The following is a 20,913-nucleotide window of genomic DNA, read 5'->3' on the forward strand; positions in this document are numbered from 1 at the left end:
AAAACATATCTTATTTGTGAAGTTTGAAATCTCACAGCTTTCACACTTTTAATACGAATCTCCTAAAAATTATCCCTATCGCTAACTACTTTTATTTTTCTATTGTTTCTTTCAATATCTATATTATATATATATATATATATATATATATATATATATATATATATATATATATATATAACATCCCAAAAATACAGTATAAACCATATAATAGAGTAATTACATTCACTAATAACTCAGATCAGTCTTACACTAGAGAGCGAACGTTTATGGCCGAACGACCTTACGTAAAAGAGTTACAAAATTAACTATACGGGTTAGGAAAGTTTAACCGAACGGTTTAACAAAACTTTATACCGAACTATCAATCATAAAATCAAAAGGGAAGGTGATCGAACGACCACCTTACTATGCTAAACTACTGACCGAACGTCCTATTGTTCGGTCTTCACTTCTACCTCTACCAAATTTTCTTCTACCAGCGTCTCTTCCAGCAGCTCGTCTCCTTCTGCTCACATCCACACGGATGATCATTGCAATGATAAAGATGGACGTTCAAAACTAGACAACACAAGAAAAACACAGGGTAAGCTTATGTAATTTAATTCAAGTATAAACATACAATCTCACATGCAAACACATACGGTATACTTCATCATTCATTTCAAGCAAGGCCTAAGACTAGACTGACTGTCCGGACTGTATGAATTTTGTGTAGCTACGACGTTCGTGCACCCGGGTGATGTAGTAACTGGGATGCCCTCAACAGCTGCCACCCGAGGTTAGTCCTATCTGTCCAAAGTACCCCTAAGGACTAGGACCTCCTGTCGTTCCCACACATAACCTACCCTCCTCTACGTGAGGACGAGTACTCACGGAACATCAGGATGAACCGCCAGCTTAGCATTACCACATTCATACATTACAAATTCCAATACTCATTTATGAGTCGTTCCTCCCTGGAACGCTCGTTCAAAATTCACAATATTTTATCCATTTCATATTCTCATATCTTTCATTATTATTCATCTCACTTAAACATTTTTCACAACGATCCGTAAGGGTACTTAATACCGAACGCTCAACACTGATTTAGAACGAGAGCAAACACTTGAAGCGAGACTAAGAGGTCTTTAGTTCCAGGAGGGATTTAGACTAAAAAGGTACTATCGGGTTGAGAAAGAAACCGAGTACAATCAAATATCACAATAAACGAATGGGACGAGCGTTATTAAAAAGTGAGTCAATTAGATGAATTGGCTCTTGAGAACTTCAACCGAACATTGAAATGACCATGTCCAGTACTATGGCTCTAGGTTGTAACCAATGAATATAGACACTTCGAGACTTTCCAAGAAGAAGACTTAGGATAATTCCCATGAAGAAACCGAACGCTTATGAAAACTTAGCTTATTTGAGTTTAGTATCAAGAAATCTGAATAGCAGTCAAAGACTAATCACTGTATTGAGCGAACCCTAGTGAGCTTGAACGAACGCTCTTATTATGAAGTTTAGCTTAAGAAGCTAGAACGAGGGTCTGGTGTAAGACCAAACGCTTGTTTAATACGAACACTTGATATAAGACCAAGTGCTACTAAACTTGAAGAAAAGGGGCTTGATAAATATACAAAAATACTATTAGAGTAGTGTTTAAGAATAACTAAAATATACAATTACATATATTTACAAAATTTAAATTTTATCGTAGAATACTCAGTTACAACTACACTTGGTCGAACGCTCAAGCATAGTATTACCACACGAAGACGTTCGTCCTCAACTAGGATTCTTTCCAAATGAAAGAATCCAATTTCAACTAAGTTTACTAGAAACACCGAAAGGTTAAGGACCGTTCAGTACCAAACGTACAATTTCATAGTGGAAGTTTCATACCAGAATTATTTATATTCAAACTCCTTTCTTAACATATAGTTTCATAACCTTATACATTCATATCATAATAAATTTTCATATTTCATACCATCCAAACATAGAAATTTCAAATATTTCATGCATCATAACATAGCACAATCATTTTTCATATCCAATCAAGTCAACGAACGTTCATTCATTACATAATCATTCAAATTAAATCATATAAGCTTCCCTTACCTCTGAGTGTGAACGTTCGTCCTAAAGACAGAGTTTGGTTCGTCTGACTACAGATCTTTCTACTCTCAACGGTCAACAATCTCTTCAAAATAAACCAAACAACCGAAAATTAATAATGGCCCAGACCAGATGACAGCATGCAACCAGAACTTGGTTTGCATGTACCAGGAAACGAACGGCTAAAGACAAGGAAACTTACCGATTTCAGAACTCAAAACTGTTCGGCTCAAAATGAAGCTTGGGACGCCGGAAGTGCTTCTACGGTGCCTGAATGGAGATCGGAGTAGAGAAAAGGTGAGTTTTGGTAGAGAGAAGGGAGAGTTTTTAGAGAGAAGGAGGAGAATTTGAGAAGTTCAGAGTTTGGAAAAGAAGATGCATGCAGAGGGTGTGACGCGATTTTTCAAAAATATCAGTTTTGTTAAAAACGAACGTCCGCTCCTCTGCTGACACCTGCATTCCACTATCTAATTTCTGACTCTCCTCAGCTTGACACCTAACGTCCGTTCAGAAGGGTTTTGGGTGCGTTTTTAATGGTTCTGACAATATATATATATATATATATATATATATATATATATATATATATATAAAATAAAAACTTATAATATATAAAAACACTCTTAAATATAAGTATATAAAAAATGAGTTAAAACAATAAAAGTTGGTTTTGGTTGTCAAGAAAATAAACTCGATAGTAGGCAAATTTCAACTTGTTAATAAACCTGCAAAGTTTATTTTGATGTTAATCATTAATAAGATAATTAAAAAAAATATTTTGAAGATCAATGCAATTGATCAAGATTTAGGATAAAAGCTTAATAATATATATATATATATATATATATTTTGTTTCGGTAGAAATTTTGTGGGACCGAGACATTAACATTTCCAACGTGACTTCGACACTTGAGTTGTGTGCTCCGTTTGTCTGCTTTCAATCTGGGCCACTTGGTTGCCTTCAGTATTGGTCGTTCGGTGGACTTCAATCTTGACGAAGGGTGGAGGTACCTGCAAAGGCACTTCGACGCTCAAGTTAGGCATCTGTTGAAAAAGCTTTTGCTCACAAATGAATGTTTTGTATTTATGGTAATTGAGTATTGTGAACTCAGTAGAACGTGAATGGAACGTATCTGGCTGTTGGCCCTGACCTTATATTTATAATTTACCTCATGGACCCTAAACTGACACATGCCCAATAAAATATAAACAAATTTACCTTAAAATCCGGTCGGTTTCTCATAAACAGCATATCCAATATCTTTAACTAGATATTTTAGATTTGGTGTTGACCGAAAAGTTAATAATTAGTAATTGTTCAGTAAACACTATATCTGATACATGCCCCTCAAGTTTGAGTTAATCGTTCGGCTTTTAGCTATGATTAACTATAGGACTTATGAGCTTGAAAGAGGTCGGACGGTTTGTGCGTAGGATGTTGTCACCTGTACCGAAAGGAAAAACAATTTGAATCTGCATGTGGTTAGAAAAATGTAGTCAACCAATTAACATTAAATAATTTGGGTTATGAAGTCGGATAGCTGAATGTTTGAACACTTGAGGCCATGGAAGGCCGAGCAGTTGAGGCCAAACGGCCAAATACCTGAGGCCGAATTGTCGAATACATGTGAGGTCGAATGGCCGAATACTTGAGAAGCCGAAGGGCTGAATACCTATGACTGAGCCTTCATCTGGGGATTGTCTTTACCGTTCGGTTTATAGTCCATGGGGGACTGTATTTTTCGTTCGGCCATGGGGCATTGTCTTTACCACTCGGTTTATAGTCCATGGTGTAACATCCCAATTATTATAGCATTAAACTATAATAGAGTTCTTACATCATTGATACAATAGAACAGTTGACACAAGGAGGAATAACAGTTTTCCTCATTATTATACAATCCCTTACTCGAATTCCAAACCAAATACAATTCATGCTTAAAACAGAGACTAAAAATATAAATCTCATTCTTATAACTAAGCTTCCGTCGATCCTCCGTCTAAAGCTTGCTCCACCGGCATATCACCAACTTCTGCTCCCATCCACCGGATGATCATCGCCAAACAAAATACATAACGCAAAATAACAACCACACAACAGACAAAGCAAGGCTGAGCTAATGCAACATAAAATGTTATAGTCAATTAAATTAATAACCAAATTTCCAACTTACAAGTTAAATTACTCAATAATACAATAAACATACCATAATCATCGTAGACTCACTCATCCGAATAATCGTATGAATATTGAACTCTTAGCTAGTTCTACACTTACAGTGGTACTTTACTCAGCTACATCCTTCCTACTCTGTCCCCCAAACTGGATCTTCGGATATGGATGCACTTATTCGCTAGCTCAAGTATTTTATCCTACTTTGTCCCCCAAACTGGATCTTCGGATATGAATACAACAACTGAAGCTACATCCTTCCTACTCTGTCCCCCAAACTGGATCTTCGGATATGGATGCACTTACTTGCTAGCTCAAGTATTCTATCCTACTCTGTCCCCTAAACTGGATCTTCGGATATGAATACAACCACTGAAGCTACACCCTTCCTACTCTGTCCCCCGAACTGGATCTTCGGATAAGGATTTCCCACTCTCCACCACATAGCTCTCTCTCTAAGTGAGATCGAGACTATTGAGAGCATAAGAATGAACTCCTAAATCGGAGTTCCTATATTCATACGTACGATACTTGACACAAAAACAACAAGGAGTTCCTCCTTGGAACTCTATTCCACACTTTCCATTCATAAATACACATGTCAACATATTATCATCTTTAGTCATATCTCAAGAAAATAACTCTTACATACTCAAACATTTCACATCCTCACAGAAACATCACCTATTAACACATAACTCTTTATGGTCTATTAATTCGAACCCTTAAGTAGTTCAAACAGCTTGGATATCCTCACCAATGGCTCCGGAAGGGTCAAAAACCCCCATATCGACCTAAAGAACGTCCAAAACGGACATCCAGAACTCCCAAAACGTCAAAAACATCAAAAAACACTAAATTTGTCACGTATAACTCGCTCCAGCGAGTTGGCTCATTTGCTCAAGCGAATTTACCATTCCAGAATCACGAAAATTCACTTTCCGGGCTATACGGACTATTCCTTTCATCATACCGACTTTCTAGACGTCCAAAAACTCATCTCCTATCAACAACCCATATTTATCCAAATCTTATAAACATCTAAACTAAACATATAAATAAAAGGCAGCGGATAAATAGTACAATCCAAAATTTCCCATAAAAAACCTAGTCTCCTTTTAAATCCATAAACAGATTCAAAATCTTCGATCTATATGTATACCTAAAAAAAAAACTTCCACCGACTCAAAATACTTAATACGAACAATATCTCTTCAAAATCATCAAAACAGAAGCATATCCCAATTCCAAACCGTACATCAATTCAAAAAATTACAGCAAAAGTAGAATTTCATTCTAAAATCATAAAGAGAATCAAAATCCTAAACATATACCAAATTTAAGATCATGCAGAAACAAAAAGACTCAAGGTTAGCTCCCCTTACAGTTTTCTCCTTAGCTAGCCTTTCGAAAACACTTTGCGAAAGTTCCCCCGACTCAAATCACAGCTCTAAAGTTCCTCTGCTCCAAAACCTTCGTACTCTAGCCTCTGGTTCAACTTAGGAATCATTCTCGCCCCTGGGACGTCCTTAAATAGCCAAAAATTTGGCTAAAAACGCGTTTAAATAGTAAAACGCGTTTCAACAGTCAAAAACGCGTCAAAAACGTGTCCACTCACTCAGACAACTTTGTCAGTCTAGTTGAACCCCTTCCCGATGTCGGAATTACACGTATGAGTACTCGAATCGAAGCTATTCGAGTCTACTTTCTAACGGAAGAAGAATCAACTCAAGATCTAATTTTTAACAAAAATTAATAATTAAAATACTAAACCATGTCAAAGTCGACAGCATTGTATTTTGTACTATACTTTGTACTTTTGTTACAACTTGTTACATTTTGAGTTTCTTAGTCTTCTAATGACCCAAAACTTACTATTTCCTCTAATTTTCAGGGTCTTACACATGGGGGACTGTCTTTATCGCTCAGTTTATAGTTCATGGGGGACTGTCTTTTCCGTTCGGTTTATAGTCCATGGGGGACTGTATTTTCCGTTCAGTTTATAGTCCATGGGGGACTGTATTTTCCGTTCGGTTTATAGTCCATGGGGGACTGTATTTTTCGTTCGGTTTATAGTCCATGGGGACTGTATTTTTCGTTCAGTTTATAATCCATGGGGGACTGTCTTTACCGCTCGGTTTATAGTCGATGGGGGACTATCTTTGATTTATAGTCCATGGGGGACTGTCTTTGATTTATAGTCCATGAGGGACTGTCTTTGATTTATAGTCCATGGGAGACTGTCTTTGATTTATAGTCCATGGGGGACTGTCTTTGCCATTCGGTTTTGAACGTAGGAGTTCGGTTTGGAACGTTCCCTGAGTTTTGTGGACGGCCCTGTAAGGCCGATTGGCGGAGTACCTGTGAGGCCGAATGGCCGAATACCTAAGGCTAGATGGCCGAGTACATGTGAGGCTAAATGGCCGAATACTTGTGAGGCTGAATGGCCGAATACCTGTGAGGCTGAATGGCCTAATAGTTGAGGCCGGAGGGCAGAATACCTGTGAGCCCGAATGGCCTAATACCTGTGAAGCTGAATGGCCTAATACTTGTGAGGTCGAATGGCCTAATACCTGTGAGGTCGAATGACCTTATAGTTGAGGCCGAAGGGCCGAATACCTGTGAGGTCAAATGGCATAATAGTTGAGGCCGAAGGACCGAATACTTGTGAGGCCGAATGACCTAATAGTTGAGGTCGAAGGGCCGCATACCTGTGAGGCCAAATGGGCGAACTCCTAGGAGGCCGAACGACCAAATACCTGTGAGGCCGAATGGCCTAATAGTTGAGGCCGAAGGGCCAAATATCTTTGAGGCTGAATGACCTAATAGTTGAGGCCGAAGGGCCGAATATCTTTGAGGCCGAATGACCTAATAGTTGAGGCTGAAGGGCCGAATACCTGTGAAGCCGAATGGCCGAATTCTTGTGAGGTTGAACGTCCTAATACTTGCGAGGCCGAATGACTGAATTCTTGTGATGCCGAACGACCTAATACCTGCGAGGCCGAATGGCCGAATTCCTATGACATGGTTGAACACTTGATGCCAAATTTGGCTAAGTGGTGAGTGCATCATTGGACCCTTAATAAATCTTGAACAATATTATAATATGGAATTAAGATATTTAAATTAAATCATGTAAATTAAAAAATAAAATGAATATATTTAAAAATAATTATCTGCAAAGTCGTAGAAGCTTGCTGACGTTGATGGTGAGACTACATCCTTGTTCGGTTCCTTGTGGTTATAAGGGATTCCCTCGGTCCCACGGTGGGCGCCAAAATTTTTCGGTAAGGATTTTGTGGGACCGAGACACTAACCTTTCCAACGTGACTTCGATGCTTGAGTTGTGTGCTCCGCTTGTCTGCTTCCAGTCTGGGCCACTCGGTTGCCTTCAGTATTGGACGTTCGGTGGACTTCAATCTTGACCGAGGGAAGAGGTACCTGCAAAGGCACTCCGACGCTCCGACGCTCAAGTTAGGCGTTTGTTGAGGGAGCTTTTGCTCCCAAATGAATGTTTTGTATTTACTGTAATTGAGTATTGTGAACTCAATAGAACGTGAATGGAACGTACCTGACTGTTGGCTCTGACCTTATATTTATAATTTACCTCATTGACTCTAAACTGACACAGGCCCAATAAAATATAAACAAACTTACTTTAAAATGTGATCGATTTCTCATAAACAGCATATCCAATATCTTTAAGTAGATATTTTAGATTTGGTGTTGACTAAATGGTTAATAATTAGTAACCGTTCACTAAACACTATATCCAATACATATATATAACCTATTTATACAATGAAAAACTATCATGCTATTAAATTTAAGATTACTAAATTAGCACTTTTTTAGTAGAAAAAGAAATTATAACTAGATAAAGGAACATGCAACTAAGATCGACTTTAAAGTAAATTAAGTGAATAACATTACAACAAATTTAACTTTTGGCTTATAGCTTGTTACTTGATATAATACGTTGTGACATTAAAAAGGAAGAAATGTCAACTAGTTCGTTTTATCACTTGAAATAAGGACATTGAAACACATGCACAACACATAAGAAATCAGAATAAACTAATGGATATGGACTAATATGTCAAACTAAATTACTAAAGCAATATTCAAGAAGAAAGCAAAGAGTCAAGGAAGTAGAATAAGTCATAGATGAAAATTCATTGACAGAGAAAAGAAGATAAAAATCAAAATTGTTTAGTAAGAGAATAAATATAACTCACTAATCTCTTTTTCCTACACAAAATTGTGATTTGATTGTTAGCTAATTAAATATGATTTTTAGTACCAATAAAAATTAACAGTCACTCATAATATTTTAATTAAATTTTATCCTTAAACATAATTTTAATATTATTTTAATAGAGATATATTAGTACTAAGAAAGTTTGAGACCTTTTATAAGAAGGTGTAAAAGAAGGGTTTTATCTACTTGAGCCTTAAGCCAACCTTGCATACGTCAATAAACAATTATATTCTCTAGCGAGTTACGTCTAATTAGTTATCACAAACCACACAATCTCTTCATCATTGCTAGAAGTGGTTGTTAGACAAAGAATATTTGAAAAAATATTTGTTTAAGTCAAGATTGGCTTTAGAAATAATATTCAAGGGTTAGTTAGTAGGGGATAAAAGCCCAAACAATATTCAAAGGATTAGGCAAAAGTAGACACGAGACCAAATAATAGTTTTTCTGTACTTCACAACATTAATATTCTTAGTAGAACTCTATACATAATTTGTATGATTAGATGAACCAACACAAAAGTATTGTGTATACTATATCTACCTACATGTCTCCTCCCATTGTATATTATTTTTATCAACACTAACGGATAGAAATCACATTTTTAAGTCTCTCAGTAAGTTTATTTTTGAAATAATAAAATTAATAAATGAGCGATGACATTTTGGTAAATAAAAGTCCAAATTTTAAATATGGTAACATCATAACACTTAAATTTTGATTTTAAGCCTATTTGAATACCAACAAACTTAAATTTTATTAATATTTTAAGTCTTTTCGAAAATAACAAGACTTTAATTTTGTATTCGTTCCTTTTTTAACATACCTAAATCTATGATTAACCTAAATTACAACTTTTTCTTTAACACTGGTTCTCCTTCTTCTTCTACTCAAAACACAAAACAGTTCTTTCTTCATTTTCTTCCACTGTGATAAATTTCTTTCTCTCTCCATTTTTGCTCATGTCCAACCCCAACAAGCTCCTGTCCATGTTGCCAGTCTTTCGCCTTCGATACTTTCTTGCATCCTCCCCCAAGTTCGATGTGAAGTGTTGTTCGTTGCTCACGGCCTCCACCTTTATCTTCGTGCGAGATCTCCCCACCTCTTCGTTTGATTTGTATTATGTTGTGTAAAAAATGTGATTGAATTTATGAGTTCTTGTTGTATTCGTTTGATTGTGAAGATGAACTGAATTGGGAGAGTGATTGGTTGTGAAAATGTATTTATGTTTTATTATATTCCAATTTTATCTTTATTGTGTATGAGAACTTGAGAAAGATTAATTTTGTGGTGGTTGATTATGATTTGTTAATTTTTTGGAGAGATGTCAATGGAGTATATGGTTGAATTTGTAATTTTGGATGAAAATCTAGGAATGTTTATTCACAACAAAGTTAAAATTTAAATTTGTTGCTTAATAACAGACTTAAAATTTAAGTCTGCCAAATCTAAGTCTGTTCTAAAACAAACTTAAAAAGCTCAAAATAACATACTCAAAAAGCATGTTTTGTACTAGTGAGGAAATGAGTATTATGTGAGCTTATAAACCTAAAACTTTTTAATTAGCAATTTAGTTAAGGGTTAAAGGTTATGTTTATTTCACTTTGAAACACATAATTACTTTCTACTGATTGATTAATATACAAAATCAACACTCCTAATTAGAAAATAATTGCAAAAAGTGCTAAAACAACTTAAAAACACATATAATCCCTCCCTTATTGTATTTTTCCCTGTTTTCATAATAAATATAATTAAACATTGAATTATTTAGGGTTAATAACACTTTTGATCATAATAATTAAAATAGTTTTTCAATGAAGTTTCTTAAAAAAAAATTGTTGCAATATGATCTCCATATTTGTTAAAAAAAGTCAATATGGTCCACTTTATTACATTAGTGTTAACATTATTTAGAAGTGTTGATTTGTTTTAGTGATATGGACACATGACATATGGTTTAAAACACTACTTCAACGGTAGACCATTTTTCCCCTTTAATGTAGTTGTGTTAGGCTCCCATGTTTTCTTTTTTCGTTTCCTTTTAATGAACACGTAACACCACAATAAAAAGTCTAACCATAGCCAAAGTCTAGAGCCTAATCATCATCCTCTTTGGACCCAAAGGACATTGCAAAGAACCCACCAAAGAAATTGTAAGTGAAGAAGGAGAAGCAGAAAATCATTATTTTGTGCTTCTTCCAAATTGGAACCGCTATGGGGAGGAAAACGATGATTCAAGGCCCAAAATTGCTAGAAAAAAAATCCTCAATGTTGACTTGTATTGATATTGTGTTGTAAGGGAAAAAGGGAACAACAACAAGAGAAAGCTCTTTATAATTCTCTTGTTGCCCCTCACAAAGTGAAATATTTAAATTCCACCATAAACACTAATACTAAAAGTAACAACTCACAATCACATAATGAAGAAATCACACCCAACTTGGAAACTGAATGGAAAACCACCTAGTTACACTAACCCAAAACCAGAAATCCACTAGTGCAAGAGCAATTGTCAACCACTCATTGCAAATATTTAGTCTACAAACTTTCAATCTTCAATCAACCCACAAAAATCTCAATTTTGCTACTCCTTTCAATCTTTACAAAATAAGATATATTCCACCTTAGTAAATTAATACACAACCATGCAAAATACTACATATATGCCAAGTTTTGCTTTATTGTTAGTCATTGACAACATTTACTACTTTTAACAAATATGAAAACCACATTGAGACAAAAATATTTTGAAGGATTACATTGAAAAAATGATATAAATATTGGAACCAAAAGTGGTATTAACTTAATTAATTATTTCATATATTTATATTTATCTTCTAAAATCTTCTAATATATATGTTTCTGATATAACAATTTCAACCAGTTTTATAGGATAAACAAATACTAAATGGTCCAAATACAAATATAAAGATAAAATGATACGGAAATAATAATGTCCATAGTTATTTTTCATATATAGTCACCTAGTAAAATGCAATATTGTTTGTAAATGTTCTCTAAGGTAATAGTAGCTTATAATCAATTTTGAACTCTTATAATGTGGTATATGAAAGGGACATAATATTATATTTATGATATGTTTCGAGATGGGTTGGACAAGTCTTCACGTTAGCTAGCTGGCCGGACTTCAAACGGTCTTCATGTCAACTGACTAGTCTCCAACTTGTCGGTCTAGTTGTAGAGAAACACTATGGATGATTGATATGTCTTCCAATATTCTTCCTAGGGAGACCAAACGTGATGACAATGCTCTAGCTAGGAGAAGCCAAATCTAGAAACAACTAAACGATATAGTCATGGAGCTCACGGCTTTTGTGTCGAATGTGTTGGATGATGGTTGAAGTGTCACAATTTTAGTGTATTGAATGGTGAAAGATGAAGTGTTTTGAGGTTTTCAAGAGTCTTTAACAAATTAGCTTTTTTAAATTATTTTCTTAATTTTGTATTACTCTGAGTTCCAAATGAAACCTATTTTGATATTAATTACAACCTTTTAACTTCACTTAGCTTAAAACTTCACTTTGTATTATTGTAATAGTTGGTATATTATTCATTATTTAATAAGTTCGATTAAAGTAAAATTATATATCATCTAATACATTTGTCACTTGAATAAATTCGATTAGATATATTATTTACCTTATAATTTAGATGCTGATATATTCTTATATATATGTAAGAATCTTAAAATATTTCTTATTTTGAAAAAATGGTTAACAAAATCCATAAATCAATTTTTTATTTTTCTAATATTCTCAAGTTTGCAAGATTTTCCAATATTCGGAAGAAAAACAATCTGAAATTTTATCTACAAATAACGCACAAACAAAAGGCAAACAGTAATACCCTAGATTAGGTTCTAAGTTTACTTAAATTTAAACACTAATATCCTCAAAAAAATTATGCATCCACAATTTATAAATATTCAATAGTAAGCGTAATCCAAATTTATTGTCATATTTAATTTAATCTCATAATCCATTTAATATGATTATATAAGTGGAACTCAATATTATAAGTGAGTCTTAAAAAATATAAGTACTTTTATAATTTCAATTTTATAATTTAAAAAAAATAATAGTGTCCTCCAAAAGAAAGACATGTTGGTAAGTATAGTATAAATATTGATTAAAAATTATTAAAATCTTGAAAGACACTAAAAGTTTAAGAAACACATCGTTTTACTTTTCAATAAAAATTTTAATTATTTTTTGCCTAATAAAATAAAATATATATTATTTAGTATTCCACTGACACTTAACCCTCAGAAATATTTGTTAACCCTATTCACTCGAACTCAGCCAACAGTACCCCCTTTGCCCGTCGGCTCAGCAACCGCAGACCCATAGTCCACCCCCAAATGGCCGATCACGATCATGATCACGATCACGATCACGATCACGTTCACGGTCACTCTCACCCCCACCACCACCACCATCGCCCGCAACGCCTCTCAGTTCCACCGCGAACCGCCACATTCGGCGGCACTCCGGGACCCTACCCCGCCCTTCGATACTCACCATTCCCTACTCCGACGGCCACCCCTTCGAAAGGCCGCCGCCTACCGGCTTCTTTTTCCATCCCGAAATCGAAATCAAAATCCAGATCTTCCCTCTTCTTGCTCCTCTTCTTCTCCCTCCGCTCCCTCTACTCCCTCCTTCCCTTCCTCCGCTCCTCCCCCTCCTTCTCTCTCTTCCCCTTCTCCTTCCTTGTCTCTCTCCTCTCCTTCACTCTCACCCTCACCTTCTCCCTATTCTCCTCCTCCTCCTCCTCCAAAGACAACCCCTTTCTCCACCACAAGCCCAAATACTCCCTTTTCTCCCTCCCCCACTCCCATCAGAGGATCCTTCTAACCAAATCTGTCCTCCTCGCCCTCGTCTTCCTCCTCCGCTTCCAAGCCCTCCGCTACTGCAGCACCGCCTCCATGATCCTCGCCGAACTCATGGGCTCCGTCGCGGCCCAGCCCAGAAACCCCCGCCGGCCCAATCTCCGCGGCTTTCTCTTCCTCTCCTTTGGCCTCCTCATGCTCTCCTTCGGCTGGGACAGGGTCGAATGCTTTCCTTTTTCCCCCAGCTGCATCTCTGGCAGGATTTGGCCTTTGTTTCTTCCTTTCTTGTCCGGCTTTCTCACTCGTTACAAGCTTGTTGATTCCGGAACCACGCTTAAACAGCTTGGCAACAAACGGGTTCGGTTAATTACTCTCTTTTTCACCACTGTTATTCTCTTTGTTCCCGCCGTTTTTAGCTTCTTTGTGTTTGAGTCTGAAGAAGACAGTGTCGCCTTTGGGAATCTGTTATGGCCCCTTGCCAACACTGTTATCTTCGGTGTGCTGCTGAGTGAGAGTTACAGCGACGATGACAGCGATGATGATGGTTTGGTGAGTTTGAGAGACTCTCAGAGGGAGTTTCTGGTCACTTTCGTGTGTACCCTGGTATTGGAACTTTTTTACTTTCCTGAACTTTCCCTCTGGGGTTTGTTGCTCTGTGGATTATTTCTCTATATTGGAGTTAGAGACTTGGATCCTTTTCATTCCAATGAAGAGGAGTTTTTTAGTGACGTGATTATGAAGCCTGTTCGACATGTTTTGAGGGAGAGGAAGTCAAGGAAAATTGCTCTTTTTCTTCTGATCAATGCTGGTTATATGGTTGTGGAATTTTCTGTTGGTTTTATGAGCAATAGTCTTGGGCTGATATCTGATGCTTGTCACATGTTGTTTGATTGTGCTGCTTTGGCCATTGGGTTGTATGCCTCGTATATATCTCGTTTGCCTGCGAATAATCACTATAACTATGGAAGAGGGAGATTTGAGGTGCTATCAGGGTATGCTAATGCTGTGTTTCTAGTTCTTGTGGGAGCCCTCATAGTGGTCGAGTCCTTTGAGAGGATATTGGATCCCCAAGAGATATCAACTAATAGCTTGTTGGTTGTCTCAATAGGAGGGCTTTTAGTCAATGTCATTGGCTTGATATTCTTTCACGAGGAGCATCATCACGCCCATGGCCATGGATGGTCTGGATCATCATGCTCCCATTCACACTCACACCCAGAGTTACATAATCACCATCATACCCACCATGATCATCTGCATTGCCATCCTCACGAAACAACACATGTAAGCCATAATAAATTTATATCTATTCCCAGTGATAGTCGAGACTATTCATGCTCTAGTGATCATGGCGATCATCATAGTCATAACCATTATAGCCATGGGAGTAAGCATCATGGTGAGTGTCACGATCATGAAGATAATCACAGTATTCAGAGCCTTAAGCATCATGAAGCTGCTCACTGCCATGACCATGGTGAACATCATATTGATCACGGCCATGACCATGGTGAACATCATATTGATCACAGCCATGACCATGAAGCAGCTCCACTTGTCGACAAAGAGCACGGCCATCACCATATTGATCACAACATGGAAGGGATATTCTTGCATGTTCTTGCCGATACCTTGGGAAGTGTTGGGGTAGTTATATCTACACTGTTAATTAAGTACAAGGGATGGCTTATTGCTGATCCTGCCTGCTCAATTTTTATTTCTATTTTAATTGTATCCTCCGTGATACCTTTACTAAAGAATTCAGCAGAAGTTTTACTCCAAAGAGTGCCAAGGGTGCAAGAGCGTGAGTTGAAGGATGCCTTATCTAACGTTTTGAAGATAAAAGGTGTTTATGGCATTCAAAAGTTTCGTGTCTGGAGCTTCACAAACACAGATGTTGTTGGTACTCTGCATCTTCACTTGTCGACAGATACAGACAAGACATCCGCCAAGTCTCAGGTTTTGCATCTGTTACATGATGCTGGAATCAAGGATGTAACCTTGCAGGTGGAGTGTGTTGGGTAGTTTCTTTAAAAATAGTTGTTGCCAGGGAAGGTTGTCCAAGGATTACTAACATACCGAATCCTTCACAACTTTACAACATCAACACCTGTCTATTTTAATTCGGGAAGGAGAGTGATTATTTAAATTCGTGAAGGGTGATGATTTTTGTTTTGATCTGTCTGTCAGGATCTCACAAGTAGCACAGAGTTAGCTTTTGCTTAGGACACAGCAATGTAAAGACACAGGCATAGCTGGTAGATTAATTACTTTTATCAACTCTTAATGTTATACTCTTTTATCATGTACTGTCTTTTTAACCATTCTTGACTTTACTATGGATGTAAATCAATACCTCAAACAACTATTAGGCCTTGTTGACTTGAATGAATTTGAGGGAGAGTGATTGAGAGGATTTGAAAGTAAATTTTTTTGTTGTTTATTTGAGTGGATTTGAAGATAAGTGAGAATGAATTTGAAAGTAAAGTTTGTGAGAATTAGTGTAGGATTTGATTGACGTGACAAATTAAAAAAATTATTTTCAAATTTACTCTCATTTATCTCCAAATTCACTCAAATAAATAACAATAAAACCCCTCAATCACTTTTCTCTAAATCCATTCAAGTGAACAAAATCTTAATGTTATACGTCAATACCATCTTCGAATCAAATTTAGAACAAGCTGCAATTAAGCCATAATATCTTTCGAAATTCATCACCAAGCTAAAAATGAGAGTAAAAGGCGTTAGGGCCTTTTCCTCTCAGCCACCAACGGAACCCAATCCTTCTTAGGAATTGCATTTGATTGCATTCACCTTGCAATCTTTTTTTTAAACTGATAAAAATGCTATCCTTTGTCTCTAATAATCTGATTTCACAATGTATTCTTTCCGTAAAATGTGTAATGTCTTTGATCTTTCGTAGAATGTTTTTGCAATTCTTTTATTGCTTAACGTTACATGATTGCCGTTAGGGTACCAAGCATCTTTAACTTTCTTAATGGTTCTGTAAGGAGTCAAGAATGCACAGGTGCTTGATGCTCCTATACTAATTCTAATTTCGAATTTCAAACTGCTAAATGTGATTAGGATACTGTCATCATAAATTATATTTGTTCTGATCATAATTTGTTAAAGTTGTGGTTGGATTTATCAAGTATTATAAGAACCAACTTAGCAAATCGTACCAGACTGGAAATAGTGCCTACAGCCGACTTGATAACAGATGGGAAATACTGTTTTTGTTGATATCATTGAATTAGAATTAAACTAGAAGAAAGAAGTTCCTTCCTACTTCTTAAGCCAACATCCTCCTGAAAAGAATAATCCAAAATCTAAAACTACATTTGAGATCACTCTAGAGTGGTTTGAGTATTGTGGTCCAAGAAGGTGTGATTCCAAATTAAACAGGAAAATTTTGTTCTAGGTCGACTGCACAGGCAAGCCCATTTTCATTTATTCAGTCACTGCTGTTGTGCACTTTTAACTTAAAGACTAACCTAGTGGTCAGATCTCGTGTAAAAGACTTGTTGCATGATTCATGTAGTCCTTAGATGCTCTAAACTTACATTCTATGAACACTTTGAATCGAACCTCATTCCTGAAGCTTCCAAGGCAACATATAACCATTAGACTGAAATAAGCAACTAAAATACTGTACCTAAAGAAAAGACAGCACCAAACACCCTCTCCCATGAGAGGAAAAAAAAAGAGAATTGCATAGCATCTAGTCGTTAAGGAAAGGTAATACCTAAAATGATAAATTGCATGAAATGTAAAATGTTATGTGACCATAAGAGTCGCCAGCAATATGTCAAATTCATGTGAAGTAGCAATCTGTAAGAAAGCTAAACTAAACTTCTACCTCAAGTCACCAGGTAGCTTGAGCATAGAACAGTATAAAACAAACTATCACCATGCGACAGAAGTTAAAATTCTGTGGCCTGCGATGAACTGTGATGTAAAGAAGTTCAAATTGCTATATTCGGAAACAGATTCCTGAGATTTACATTGCCATACCTCCATCAATGGTGAACACCTGTTACGTGGAAATTATGGTTTACATAAACGCAAAACAGAATAATTGGATGAGAAAATGTAAATAAAATAAGTTACAAAAAGCCTAAGATGGTGTTAGCATAGGTTATCAGAATAAACTCCACTTTCATTTCAACATGACAAGATTTTCTTTAATAACAAATAAGATATGGATAGTTTAATATGATAGAACTCAATAGTTAGTTCTATATTTAGAAAACAAATATTAATAGGGAAATTAATAAATGACCTGTCCAGTGATGTAATTAGCAGAAGGATTAAGGGCCAAAAATTCCACAAGTCCAGCAACTTCTTCTGGTTGACCAAATCTTCCTGAATCCGAGGTAAAAGACCAATAGCTATTAGCAACATGCAAATGTTCAATTATTTAAAGATATGGTTAAAGTGTTTCAAAGTTAAAAGTATTTCAGTCACTCACCTAAGGGGATTAACTCTAATCTTTTTTTCTCCATGTCTGGTCGTAGCATGGCAGTCATATCAGATGCAATAAATCCAGGGGCTACTGCATTAACCTGTTATGAAATGCTGAGTTGTAATTAACCCTGTCAACCAATAATAAAAACCTGCCTTTTGACTATCAGGCTCAAAGATTTTACAGTGATGTTTCTGCTAGCATATTCCCTGGCAGCACTTTTTGTGAGGCCAATTACCCCTGCCTTTGCAGCACTATAGTTAGCTTGTCCAACATTGCCAACCTGACCAATAACGGATGTAATGTTGACTATCCTTCCCTGCAAAAGTAACAGAAACTATGATATCATATTATCTAGTATTTACATAGACATTGTTGTTAGCATATAAACATAATAAAACACAAACTGATGAATCGAGAAAAAAGAACCACTTAATGGCCAAAGGGTTCTATTACGGTAGCAGTCACCTTCTTTTTCATCGTCATAATCTTTGCTGCTGCCTGTAAAAAAGCAAACCATTGGCTCCAGTAATGAAAGATTGGCTCCAGTAATGAAAGAAAAGAAAACTAGCTATACTTGATTTAACAACATGAACTTAAAATTTTGAACATAATCACCTGAATGCAGAGAAAAACACCAGTAAGATTCAGATCAATAACGTCCTGCCACTGAGATTTCTTCATTCTCATCAACAACCCATCTCGTGTAATTCCTGAATCCATGATATTTTAAGAATGAAGTCTGAAATTGAAGTAAATAAATAAATAAGTGGCAGCATAATTTATCCAAGTTACCTGCATTATTCACTAATACATCAACAGTTCCCCATGCATCAACTGCCTGCAATTGCACGTACGAATTAATTACTTAACCAGGTGGAATAATTTCATCAATCTAATGAATAAAAGATAATTTTCTCACAGTTTTAATCATAGACTCCACATCAGCCTCATTTGAAACATCTCCCTCGAAGGTAAGAGCTTGTCCACCAAACGCCTCAATCTGAAAGTAATTATCAAATAAATTAATGCAGTTTAGTCAAAAAGCATAACTGATCGAGCTAGCTTGAACACATAAATAGCACCAAACTCATGATCAGGAAGTACATAAAAATCTAGCTTAGACAGTTGAACAGTGTGACTGAGCTGCTATAAACTACCTAATACCTATATTCAACTCCTATTAACAAGAAAATATATAATAATTTGCAAATCCAAAACCGTGGATCTATCAATATGACAGACATATAAGTACAACAATATGGCCTCTTAATGCAAGATCAGCAATATGGTTAGAATTATTCCAAATTCCAACTACTGAAAACATAATTAAGCCAAGACTATAAATCAATATAATCTACCTCTTTCACATTGGAATCACGCACCATTTACACCAATGTGTTTTCCATAGTCTTCTTTAATATGTTTAAGTCATAATATCTGATTTTCTATCATATTTGCCTCACTCGACGTTACTCAAATATTTCTTCACACACAGTCATTTTGCATCTCATAAATATGCATGCACTTGGTAACAAAGCATAAGAATTAAAAGCACCAAAAACATAGAAAGAGGAAAGAAGTTTTGAGATTGTACTTACCAAGTTGGAAACCTCCTTAGCTTGCGTGGATGACTTGGTATAGTTGACCAAAACCTGCAATAGAGTAGAAAACATGCGGCCCTATTAAGTAAAATGCAAGAGAGTGAGTAATATGTATCAAATATGCATAATGCACTAAATCTTCAAATTTGGATTCGTACTTAAATCTTACTTTGATTATATACACTAATTTTTTTTGGCTTTATACTATTCAAAAGAAGACTTTAAACCCAATGCAACATTATAAAACTAACTTTTAAGGTAAAATTTGTAGACATTATGCAAATTCATCTTATTTCTAAATTTTCTGAATTGGTAACAAGGAACTTTCCTTGCAAGCGGCTTTGCCCAAGGAAAGTGCAATTGCACGGCCAATGCCTCTGGAGGCTCCAGTGACTACAACAACAGGTGCTTCTTTGTTGTTGTTCTGTCTTGCTTCAACTTCGAGCTGCCCAGAGGGAAATGAACCATTCCATGTCAACTTCTGAAAAGACACAATCTTGTTGCTCCCTACTTTATGGGTAAGTCCTCTTCCACTGGTTCGGAAAAAGAGGGAGTTTGGTCGAGCCAGAGAACCCATAATCATCATCATCATCAAGTTCCCTATGCTTTCTCAGACACACACAAGTTCAATGAGATTGTAATCTCAAAACAACAAACACTCATTTCTGTCATGTGAGGCTACCATTTGGAGTTCACAAAGAGGCAATTGAAGAGGTGATGTTATTATTGGTATAATAGTTGTTTTGAACCAATTCTGATTCCAAATTCTAAAAAGGGTAAATATAAGATTATAACAACATTACAATAATCACACATTACATCAACAACTCTTTATTGATCAAACTTAACTTGATGAAATCTATAATACACAAGAAATGAATGCCACCTATCATTATAATAAAATACTATTACCATGAAAGATTTTGATAACAAAATTATGTTGGTACATTTAAGAAAAATCAAAATAGTGGAGATAAAATGAAAAAATCTATCGCGCTAGAAGGAATTTTTTTATATTAAACTGTTATTATTCTTTAGAATGTTATAATGGGGAAGCGGCATGTTTAGATTAATCCTTCATGGATTGGAAATATTTTGTAAAATAAAATATAGAAATTGTTAAATTTCTACACAAAATAAAAAGCTAAAATTACATAAAGAATAACACATAAAATTCGTAATAAAAATACTTATATAGAGACTTAAAATTAAATTAGAATTCCTAAATTTATTTGAAATTTGAATTAATTAACTAAAAGAAATCATAAAAAATAAAACTTATAAAATAATAAAATTATTTTCTAAAATTTATTTAAAATTCGAAGTATGACAAAATATCATAAATATAACCTTGCTTATTGAAATTGTTCCTCGAAATGGCAATCTTATTAGGTTTCACAAGAACGGATATAGAAAGTGTTTGCTCCAAATTTTAGCAATGTT

At 35.7% G+C, this 20,913-nt stretch overlaps 2 protein-coding genes and 1 long non-coding RNA gene across 3 annotated transcripts; 1 reads left to right on the plus strand and 2 right to left on the minus strand.

Moving 5' to 3' along the window:
• Window positions 1-201: 201 nt before the first annotated feature.
• On the minus strand, window positions 202-2,617 carry LOC148206022 (uncharacterized). The gene is made up of 3 exons (XR_015783421.1): window positions 2,312-2,617; window positions 2,113-2,194; window positions 202-561 (listed from the first exon to the last, which is right to left on the minus strand). It is a non-coding gene; the product is annotated as an uncharacterized LOC148206022 (long non-coding RNA).
• A 10,219-nt stretch (window positions 2,618-12,836) lies between these two features.
• Window positions 12,837-15,700, plus strand: LOC124827915 (uncharacterized). Its single transcript, XM_047301090.2, is given in 3 exon segments — window positions 12,837-13,074; window positions 13,076-13,388; window positions 13,391-15,700. Coding segments are annotated over 3 exon segments (2,490 nt in total). The 5' UTR covers window positions 12,837-12,927; the 3' UTR covers window positions 15,421-15,700.
• A 1,437-nt stretch (window positions 15,701-17,137) lies between these two features.
• On the minus strand, window positions 17,138-20,062 carry LOC124827911 (3-oxoacyl-[acyl-carrier-protein] reductase 4-like). The gene is made up of 10 exons (XM_088112690.1): window positions 19,801-20,062; window positions 19,468-19,523; window positions 18,789-18,869; window positions 18,662-18,707; window positions 18,485-18,579; window positions 18,335-18,367; window positions 18,051-18,185; window positions 17,873-17,966; window positions 17,684-17,766; window positions 17,138-17,434 (listed from the first exon to the last, which is right to left on the minus strand). The coding sequence occupies exons 1-10, from the start codon at window positions 20,060-20,062 to the stop codon at window positions 17,402-17,404; spliced, it is 918 nt and encodes a 305-aa protein (XP_087968816.1). The 3' UTR covers window positions 17,138-17,401.
• Between the last annotated feature and the right edge of the window lie 851 nt (window positions 20,063-20,913).

This window comes from Vigna umbellata, chromosome 1 (genome assembly GCF_029865625.1).
Source record: "Vigna umbellata cultivar VRB3 chromosome 1, Vumbellata_1.0, whole genome shotgun sequence".
Lineage (NCBI taxonomy): Eukaryota > Viridiplantae > Streptophyta > Magnoliopsida > Fabales > Fabaceae > Vigna > Vigna umbellata.